The 10,413-nt window shown below is 43.4% G+C and overlaps 2 protein-coding genes and 1 pseudogene across 4 annotated transcripts; all 3 read left to right on the top strand.

The window, feature by feature from the left end:
* The first annotated feature begins 549 nt into the window (after positions 1-549).
* On the top strand, positions 550-4,237 carry LOC143316733 (myeloid-associated differentiation marker homolog). 2 transcript variants are annotated; one of them, XM_076724350.1, is made up of 3 exons: positions 556-653; positions 2,097-2,181; positions 2,634-4,224. In XM_076724350.1, exon 3 carries the CDS (start codon positions 2,764-2,766, stop codon positions 3,616-3,618), a length of 855 nt encoding a protein of 284 aa, XP_076580465.1. In that variant the 5' UTR covers positions 556-653; positions 2,097-2,181; positions 2,634-2,763; the 3' UTR covers positions 3,619-4,224. The 2 variants fall into 2 exon arrangements, with proteins under 2 accessions (XP_076580464.1, XP_076580465.1); XM_076724349.1 differs by lacking the exon at positions 2,097-2,181 and having other exon boundaries at positions 550-653; positions 2,634-4,237.
* A 441-nt stretch (positions 4,238-4,678) lies between these two features.
* LOC143316813 (GTPase IMAP family member 7-like) lies at positions 4,679-6,292 on the top strand. Its single transcript, XM_076724511.1, has 2 exons — positions 4,679-4,805; positions 5,051-6,292. The coding sequence occupies exons 1-2, from the start codon at positions 4,799-4,801 to the stop codon at positions 5,848-5,850; spliced, it is 807 nt and encodes a 268-aa protein (XP_076580626.1). The 5' UTR covers positions 4,679-4,798; the 3' UTR covers positions 5,851-6,292.
* A 1,058-nt stretch (positions 6,293-7,350) lies between these two features.
* On the top strand, positions 7,351-9,230 carry LOC143317453 (GTPase IMAP family member 7-like; annotated as a pseudogene). Its single transcript, XR_013076663.1, has 2 exons — positions 7,351-7,496; positions 8,122-9,230. The product of XR_013076663.1 is annotated as a GTPase IMAP family member 7-like (transcript).
* The last annotated feature ends 1,183 nt before the right edge of the window (positions 9,231-10,413 follow it).

Below are 10,413 nucleotides of genomic sequence, written 5' to 3'. Positions count from 1 at the left end.
GATTTTCAGTTTGAAGTCTACTGTAAAAGTGTTGCAGTATTAATCACATCCATGTTACAGGTTTTCATAACAACTAATCTTTATCACTTCCACATTATTATAGTTACCATTTTATTCTTAATTACAGCATTATATCTCACGTAATACATGTTTAACGACCGTGTGTCTATGTACGATTTTGCAGCTGTTGTTTGTGGCCCACCCTTCAGGAAAAGACGTTAGATTTCTAATGCACAACGTCACCTAAGAAAAAAAATCAGTCCAGTCCAGTCAAGGAAAAAGGTACACACACACACACACACACACACACACACACACACACACACACACACACACACACGCAAAAATAATTCATTTTTGCATTTGCGTTCATCAGCCGAGCCTGATGGGAATTTGACTCAGACGCACGACTGTTTTAAAAAAAACTATTAATAATTTTAACCGACGTAGTAAGGAGCACTTGAGGAGAGGGCCTCACTGAGGCTTGGAGAGGGTTTCAACACTTTACCAAATATGGCCTGAGCGGGGCGTGGGATCCTCTCTGCTGTGAGGTGTTGGTGGATGAGGGGGATGCGCCGCCGAGTGCGCACGGAGATCCAGCAACTTTAAACTTCTCACAGAAACATGAAAGCCAAATCCGAGCCTAAAAATCGGTAAGAACATTTTTCAGACTTGTATTTTTTCATTTCCTCAGAGAGTTAGCAGCGAGAGTTTATCTCGGTTTATTCCTGGAACCGTGAGGAGGAGCTGATTGCTGTGGCACAGCGCTGGGCGCGGTATGTCCGCTATTTGGCACGGAAAACCGTTTCATCACTCACCTAATACGCCACGTATAGCGTGGCTATTTGGAAGAATATAGGCTACCTTAAAAAAATAAATATTCTTCCTTTGGTTTCATTATGATGCGGCTGTGTTTGCTTGCAGCTTTACTTTCTTAAAACAGGATATAACAGAACGTGTAAAGGTTTCAGGTAGTTTTAAGAAGCGCTCTCTGTCCCAGTGACAGTCATCAACTGTAACATTTAGGCTACAGTATATGTGCTGTGATATACAGTAGCACCCAGGTTTATTTATATTGAGACCCAGCTCTTAGGCTTGCATGGTATGCTGTCACATAAGAAAAGCAAACCAAAGCTTGGTTTCCTGTCAGCAAGGGTAAGAGGTCTCTCTCTCTCTCTCTCTCTCTCACACACACACACACTCTCTCTCTCTCTCTCTCTCACACACACACACACTCTCTCTCTCTCTCTCTCACACACACACCACAACCACATCTTTCTCCTTATCCCTCAGTGGGTTTGGTTTTCTAGCTTAGACATTAACCGCCATCTCTTCCAGGAATGAAACTTAGTGAGCGAGCATGAGCAGAATGTTCAGACTCTCAGATTTCACCAGGAACTTGAAAGACAGTGGATGAAAGCTTGTGTTGAACCAGAGGATTATTTTGTGTGATCAACTGAGACCTCAGCTGGATAGAGCCCAGCTCTCCCTCCAGGCGTGATTCCCGTTATGTCTGACAAAGTGATTGAAGTGCTCGTTTGGTTTGTGTTACCAGTTCCTGCAGACGTGCCGCTTGCTCGTCAGAGCTGCTTCCTGTGCATGAGAGAACAGGAAGTGTGGCGTTGGAGTTAATGGCTGAACGACTAATGAAATTAGCAGTCTTCAGGGGTTTCAGTGGGCAGATTGCAGGAACGATGCACCGTCCCTGGGCCTGTTCAGTAGCAGCAGGTCCTGGCCTTTCCAGGTTTAGTTAAACGTTTATCATTCTGACCTGTAATCGTAGCATCTGCAGCTCACCAGAGTATGACCAGTTGAATTTGTCAAACGCCAGAAATGCATATTTTGTTCAAATTTGGTAGTGGCACCCAGACGCTGTGACACAAAGTGCATTGTCACACTTCACTATGTTCTGTGTAAGCAACGTAAGTGGCACCATGTGTAAGAAAAAGCCTCCACCTCCTCCCAAAGTGCAGGAAACCTGTGCAAAGGGGAGATTTCTCCTCCTCTTTTTCCGCATACAGTTTTTTTTGTGTGTATGTGTGTGAACTTTTTCCTTATCTCACCTTATCTCTGTAAATATTTGGAAATCTGTCCAGACAGCAGGCTCACTTTTAAACAGCATGTGGAGAAACTGAACAGAAACTCAACCCACTTTCCATGTGTAACTTACGATGATCTGAGGTAAATTTGTGATTTCTTTTTTTTCAACTGTATAAATCAAAGGGTCTTAACCTGAAGTAAAACTAAGAGTTTGGCCACTAGAGGGGACCAATCTCAAACTGTTTCCACCCTAGAGCTGCGAATCCACTTCCATTACAGACTGAGGGACTTTCCAAACTCCTTCAAGATTAAGCAGGCAAACTTCCACTTCCTCTTTCATACCCTGCACAGGTCACAGCCTGAACTGCCGATAGCAGTTGCTCACACATTCCCCAGTCTTTACACAACCTTGGTGTGAGCCTAGACATGCCAGTCAAAAAGCATCATAGGATGTTTGTATTCCCCAGATATACTGCACAGTACTACCTGGCTTGCATTTTTGCATGTACATATTTTAAAATCACATCATCTTTTCACCAAATTTTGCTTCAGTGTTATTCTGATTATTCTCTACTTTTATTGTCTTTCTGCAGAATATGTGACAAACATTGACCGAGCGTGTGACAAGCAGCCAACACAAGATCTCACCTTCAGTAATAAAGCCTCATCTTAACCCTCCCTGGACTACAGACCAGCAACATCTCCTGTCTGTGATTTCCCATCATGCCACTGATCTGGTTGCCCACCTCCCAGCTGCTATGGGTGCGTGTCGCTGCCCTGCTGTTCACCTGCGTGGCGTTCAGTGTCGCAGCACACGGAGCCTTGCTGCCGCACGAAGGCATGGCCGACTGGTGCATCTTCTGCTGGGCCTTCAGCTTCGCCTGCACCCTGCTGGTCCTGCTGGTGGAGCAGTTCAGCCTCCAGACCCGAGCCCCGGTGTCCTGGTCCAATTTTCCAATCACCATCGCCTGCTACGCCGCCCTCCTCTGCCTCTCCGCCTCCATCATCTTCCCGCTTTTTTTCCTCAGGAACCAGCATTTCTACGGCGACTCTCGCAGCTATCGCATCGTCTCCACCATCTTCTCCTGCTTGGCAGCGGTAGCCTACATGGGGGAGGTGAGCCTGTCTAAAGCGAGGCCAGGAGAGGTGGCAGGATACATGGCTACAGCTCCAGGCCTGCTGAAGGTGTGCCAGACCTTTGTGGCCTGTATTATCTTCATCCTGGTCAGCGACCCTGTGTCGTATAACCAATATCCAGCGCTTGAGTGGTGCATGGCCGTGTACTGCATCTGCTTCATCCTCTCCATGGCCGTGGTGGTGCTGTGTGTGGGCGAGTGCACCGGCTGTCTCCCCATCCCCTTCTCCAAGTTCCTGTCAGCTTACGGGCTCCTGGCGGTTATCATGTACTTGACTGCCACCATCATCTGGCCCGTGTTCCAGTTTGACAAATGGTACCAGCGTCAGAGCCGCAGTGATCAGTCAAAGCTGATCACTGTGGCGGTGTTCACTGCCCTCAACTTCCTGCTTTACCTCGCTGACCTGGCCTACACTGCCAGGCTAGTGTTTGTGAGCGCCTGAGAAGAGAAGACATGACGGAGGGAGACACATTGAGTGAAATGACAGAAATGAAGGGGATAAGAGCTTTGCAGAAAAGTGTAGCTGATGTTGAATTTCAAAGTCTTCTTGTTTACCGTCCGATTGTAAAACGCTGAAATTAAATGAAAGCCCAAGAAAAACTCCCTTACACGATGTTTATACTATATGACCAGATACCTGCAATGACAGTATTTAACTTCTCGTGTGAACTGACCTGCGCTAAATGTGCGACACAAGTATTACGTGAATGATGTAAATGTGGGATTGTACACGATGGTGTGACAGAAACAAAGGCAGCTTCTAATGCTGTTCAAATCCACTGAAGTCAACACACTGGAGCCCAGGCGAACAGCAGAAGAGGTGTTTTGGAAGTGGGAAGAAATGTATTTACTGTATCTGAGACACACAGGCACTCCGGTTGCTGATGGTGAAGCTTTTTTGTGTAACATACGAGCACTCTCATCACAGCCCGACAAAGATTTGTTCCATGTCCTTCGTATTTTCTTTGGTTTGTAAGGTTTATGATGAAATACTTTTGCTGTCCTTTTGTCTTTGAAAGATGTAATTTGAGCAAATAAAGGAAATAAAATGGCAAAAATGCACTTTTTTCTGTATTAACTTTGTGGACTGAGAGTCAAGTTTACCTCTTATCCCTTAACACGAGCACCGCGCTCTGAATAAGACGTTTTAATGAACAGTAATATCTTTATAGAACGTTTCCTTCAGGCACAGATATGAGTGTTAACATGTGGATGTGATCAGGGAAGTGAATGAATGGTGCCTTGGGATAATTAAGAGAATTTCATCACAGAGGAGGCCAAAACGTTTGCTTCTCCCACACTTTTCCCTGAGTAACAGTAAACTTCACAGCAAGCTTTGCTGTTGATGTCCTAAAATGTCAGCATGAGAACATTGCTGTGAACTTTCACGAAACCTCCTTGTAACAGTCAATATCAGGTCTGGACGCCTGAGGGCAGTGTAGCTCAGTTCTTTGTTTGGCCACATGAGGGGAAGTGAACGCCCCTCTTCCCACCAGCACAGCTTCAAACAGGAAAGTGAAAGTAAAGGAATAAAAGCAGTCAGAACACAGGGGAAAGACGCAGGGCGGTGGTTTGCCGGGTCTGAAGGATTGTTATTCTGCACTGATTTCTCCTCTATCGACATGGACGGTGAGTAAAGATTTACCCTTCGAGTGATCACATTTGAAGCCGTTCTACTCCTGCAGTCAAATCAGTACTGGCTAATGTTAAATGTAGCAGGAAAGAGGGTGGATCCTTTTTCACACCCTGTCAAATGAAATGTATTCAGGTCTGGGCTATGTTTTATACTAAATGAAATGCATTGATTAAGGTGCTCCTGTCTTGAAGAATGAAGAATGAAGACAGTGTAACTGATGGACATTTTTCTCTTTCAGTGAGAAAAAGAATTGTCATCATGGGACACACCGGAGTTGGGAAAAGCAGCCTGGCCAACACCATACTGGGAGAGAAACGCTTCAAGATCGGCCACATGTTCTGCTCTGAAACAAGTCAATGTCAAGCAGAAACCAAGTCTGTCAACGGAAGAAGCATCACTTTGGTCGACACTCCTGGTTTCTTTCACTCAGACAGATCTGAAGACGAGCTGAGGTCTGAGATCGTGAGGTGCATCACAGAATGCGCTCCTGGGCCTCACGCTTTTCTCATCGTGCTTAAAGTGGAGAGATTCACTGCTGAGCAGGAGCAGGAGGACATCAACAAAGTACATCAGTACTTTTCTGAAGAAGTCTTCAAATATGCAACAGTCGTCTTCACTCATGGTGAGCAGCTCCCTCAAGGAGAGACGATTGAGGATTTTGTCCACCAGAATAAGTTCACGAGCGACCTGGTGAAGAGGTGCGGAGGCCGGTGTCACGTCTTTGACAATAAATACTGGAACAAAAACTCAGACTACAGGAGCAACCAGTTCCAGATTGAAGCGCTGCTTAAGTCAGTAGATGAAGTCGTGATGTTAAACAAGGGAAGATGCTACACCAGTGAGATGCTTCGAGCAGGAAACATGTCAGAGACAGAGACCAGCGCGCAGGCTAAGAGAGGCGCATTTATGAGGCTTTTGTTCAAATTGGCAGGTTTTGCAAAGAGCGCATTGTTACCATCTTTGGCTGTCGCAGTGTCATTACTAATATTTAGGAGGGCATTGACTGCAGCACCACCTGTGATGTCTGTCGTAGACTGACCATTACAAAACCTCTAACGAGTCATGGCTCTTGAAGAAGGGAGAGAACATGTATCGCTGAAAGTCGTATCTCCCTGTTAATTGCATGAAAATCTTGTTTTCGTGTTTATGTTTCTTCATATATAATATGTAATAGGTTGTACTTCAATCTCTTGCTCCAGCTTCATGAGATAGCCAGAGTGCTGGTTGGATGTGTTGATTAGTGGATGTTGTGTAAAGTGTAACCACAGTAATAAAACACTTTTCACATCTTTCATATGTACGACCTTTAAGATTATTTAAATCAAGCCCATGTATGCTGTTGGCTGTCATTAAAACGCTTAATATTTATATAACATCATTTTGTTTGACAGGCTCGTGATGCTCCTGCAAGCACAGCTGTGGTTGTGTAAACACAATGTGTCACCAAGGCGAATATGAGCAATAAATAAACTGAAACCGATGAAAGAAACTGACTGGAGCACAAATGTTTTTAATTGGTAATCAATTTATGGTACATATGGAGTTGGAGTTGTAGCCATGCTAGCAGCTCTGTGAGGCTGCACAGCTAATGGCAGCATGCTAACATCCTCATGATGTCACTGCAATGTAAAGTGAGCTAACACACGTGCTGATGAGCATTTGGTGTCTTTAACTGATGAAAGAATTGACCGTCCCTTAAGGTGCCGTCCACGTGGCCTCTGGGTCAAGGAACATGGAGGACGAACGCAGGAGGGACTTCAACTCTCTTAAAACAAAAAAGCTTTGTCATCCCTTTCCTTTGTCTACACAGGTCAGAATGAGAAAGATGCGGTGTAGTGTGTAGCGGCCTCTTGGCTCAAATAAGCAAGACGCAGAGAGTTTCACACAGGTGTCTTTATTTCATCTTCGTTGTGTTGCACCGTGAAAACTACAGAAGAGATAAACAGAGAAACACTTTCCTGTAGCTTCACAACTCGCATACAGATTTACAGTACTCGTTCCTATGGCAAATAAAATGCTTCTGAAGCTTACAACAAATATGACCCTTACCAACAGTGCAATGTATTACACGTATCTTGCTTTAAATGAACTTAAATGTTTGTTCACAGTTAGAAAGTACACCACCTTAAAAGTAACCTCCATGCATATACATGACGATACTTTGGCCGTTTAAACATTTACCTGTACCCTCCACAACCTTTAAGTTAAACATTGCGCCGGAAGAACGGCGTGGAAGTCTCTCCAAGTACGGCAGGAGGAAACAGCGGCCGCCTTGCAAAATAAAATGTGGAGACAAGCTAAAAGGGGACAGTGTAGCGCTACATCGTCTGACATCACACCCACATAACAATCACTGCAGAGGTAATATTAACGTCGTTTACATAGTGCTTCAGGAAAATTCCATGTAATATCACATCTGGATGCCTGATGGCAGTCCAGTCCAGTTTTGTGAACACCCCTCTCCCACCATTTCCAGGAAAGTGAAAGTGAAAGTAAAAGGAGAACAAAGGCAGAGTCAGAGCACAGGAGAAAAGACACACAGGGTGGTGGTCTGCTAGATCCAGCTGATTTCTCCTCTTCACTGATTCCTCCTCTTCACTGATTTCTCCTCTTCACTGATTTCTCCTCTTCACTGATTTCTCCTCTTCACTGATTCCTCCTCTTCACTGATTCCTCCTCTAACGGTGAGTAAAGATTACTGCTGTTATCCTTGAAGTGATCACATTTGAAATGACTCAACTCGTGTGATTGAATCAGTGCCAGCTAATAAATGTAGCAGCCAAGCGTGCAGCTTCCTTCGTGAAAGGACGAGTCTTCTTCGCTGCTATAAAAAAACTGATAAGACAAGTAATACATATCAGACATAATGATTCTCTTTTTGTTTTGTCTGTATAATTATATCTTAAGCACACACAATAGCATGCACACATGCATGCATTCAGTGTTTGTGAGTCTTCTTTGAGGGCAGATCCTTTCTACCGTCCTGCCATAAAAAATGTGTTAAACTCTGTGCTGTTTGACATGTTTAACAGATTAGTTTACACTGTGAAACAGTTACTGGGACTGTTAGAAGAGCTTAGATAACATAAGATGTTCAATAATGTGCTTGTGGGTCTCTTTTTATGCACTGACACCGTTTCTCATTTCCTTCTTACGGTATTGCAGCTATTTTATAAGTATAAACTGCTTCAGTGTGTTCATTGTGATTGTTGGTCAATGAGAGTTTTTATTCTAATTGTGATTATATGAGTGTTTTTATATTTGAAGACTCCCAAAAGCCAAATGTACAGTGTAATTATTGTCTTTCAGAGTCAAACACAATGAGAATTGTCATCTTGGGAAAAACTGGAGTTGGGAAAAGCCACCTGGCCAACACCATAGTTGGAGAGCAGCTGTTCACTGTCGGCAGTACTCTCAGCTCTGAAACAAGTGAATGCCGAGCAGAGACCAGATCTGTCAATGGAAGAAGCATCACTTTGGTCGACACTCCAGGTCTCTTCGACACAGACAGACCTGAGGAGGAGCTGAAGTCTGAGATCATGAGGTGTATCCTGGAGTGCGCTCCTGGGCCTCACGCTCTTCTCATCGTGCTTAAAGTGGAGAGATTCACAGAGCATGAGCAGGCTGTCTTCACTAGTATAAACCGGTACTTTTCTGAAGAGGTGTTCAGATATGCAACAGTTGTCTTCACTCATGGCGACCAGCTCCCTGAAGGACAGACAATCAAGGATCTGGTCCAACAGAATAGGAGGATGCGTGACCTGGTGAGGAGGTGTGGCGGCCGGTGTCACGTCATTGATAATAGATACTGGGACAGAAATTCAGAGGATGAATACAGGAGCAATAGGTTCTAGGTGAAGGCGCTACTAAACACACTAGATGAGATGGTGAGGGAAAACAACGGAAGATACTACACTAATGAGATGCTACAAGCGGTGCAGCAAATAATAAACCAAGAGGAGGAGCGCATTAGACTGTCATCAAGAATGAGACACAGATCAGAGGGGCAGGCTAGGAGGAACGTATTCAGAAGGCTGTTAGTCACATTAGCAGGTGTTGGAACAGGTGTGCTGTTAGGAGGTTTTTTTGGTGGCGTAGCGTTTGTTAGACAGGTTGTCACAATTTTAGAGCCCATAATAAGCATAGCAGCAATTGCAGGAGGAGTAGCCGCACTAGGACGAGTAGCCACACTAGGAGGAGCAGCCACACTAGGAGGAGCAGCCGTATTAACAGGAGCAGGAGCAGTTGGATTATCATTAGGCATAGGTTTAGGGGTATCTGCTGTAGTGGGAGGGGTGATGGGAGGTGTTACAGGATATTATGAAGCTGAGGAAGCAGAAACACCACTGGAGGCTGTACTGAAGACAGCAGAGGCTGTCAGTAATGGAGCTCTGAGTATCTTAAATTCAATGAGTTAAATGGAAACCTGTGATTAGCCACGACTCTTGGAGATGGGAGAGAGGGTGCATCTGTAAAAAGTCATATTTTAAACAATTCTTGTCCTCCATTAAAACACTGGACACAATTTCCTGCTGTAAAAGCTAACCAGAAAATATCACTTAATTCATGTATAATGTCACTTGTTTGACAGGCGCTTCTGCCAAAACAGTTGTGGTTCTTTGTGAATTACAATGTATAACCGAGGCAAATATGAGCAATGAACAACGAATAACGAAAAAATCACAAAGTCAGTAGCATTCATCCTTTGGGAATGTTCAAACTTCTTCTTCTTTTTTTTTTTTTGACATTTCATCTAGCAGATGTTGAGATTTTTCTCAAGATACGTTAAAACGTTGACCTGCTGGTGGCACTACATGTAAAGTCAGGGGATCACTGAAGTCACAAGGTGCTTTGTTAGGAGCTTTTTTTTTTTAGTTGTCAACTGATTGTTTGAAAGTTTTGGACAAAAAGAAAAGTTAAAACTTAAAATGAGCCACGACTCTTGAAGAACAGAGAGAGGGTATATCTGTAAAAAGTCACATCTTCCTGCAGATGAAACAGATGTCTTCTTTGAAACAAAATTTTACCATTGAGCTGATGTTTGTTGTTGTTCATTCATATGTTATAGTAACAGGTTGTACTTCTTTTCTGAGCTTGAAACTTTAAAGATTATTCCTGTTTCATGAGCTAATCAGTGTCGCTTTGATGTGTTGTCTAGTGCATGTGCATCCTATAACCACAGAGATAAAACATTTTAACATATTTCATCGTTAGGTTGTAACAATTGTTTAAAATACCTTTTCCTGTTGTAAATGCTAACCAGAAAACATCATGATACAATAGAATCATATCATATTTTGGCTACTCTCTGATGCTCTTCTTTGTTGTTTACAATGCATAAGACAAATATTAATAATCAATATCTTAAAAGTGATTTTTTTTTTTTACTTTATAAAAATAATCAATATATAAATGGTGTGCAAAATGTATTAGAATCTTTGATCTACATTCTGTTGCTATGTGATAAAAGTGCCAGACAGTAGAAGATGTACCGGCTGACTGTGTTGTTCTTCAGCCATTTGCAAATGCTTTAATACACTTCCAGAAAGGCAGATCCTTGTGACTGTTCTTTATTATAAAGATTTCCACCACAGGTGCATG

The sequence above is a fragment of the Chaetodon auriga genome, chromosome 24 (assembly GCF_051107435.1).
Source record: "Chaetodon auriga isolate fChaAug3 chromosome 24, fChaAug3.hap1, whole genome shotgun sequence".
Lineage (NCBI taxonomy): Eukaryota > Metazoa > Chordata > Actinopteri > Chaetodontiformes > Chaetodontidae > Chaetodon > Chaetodon auriga.
This window is presented reverse-complemented; position numbering and strand designations above follow the sequence as displayed.

What these genes read in the sequence shown, in the direction of transcription:
- LOC143316733 (XM_076724349.1), top strand. Translation starts at nt 2,764, where the DNA reads ATGCCACTGATCTGGTTGCCCACCTCCCAGCTGCTATGGGTGCGTGTC.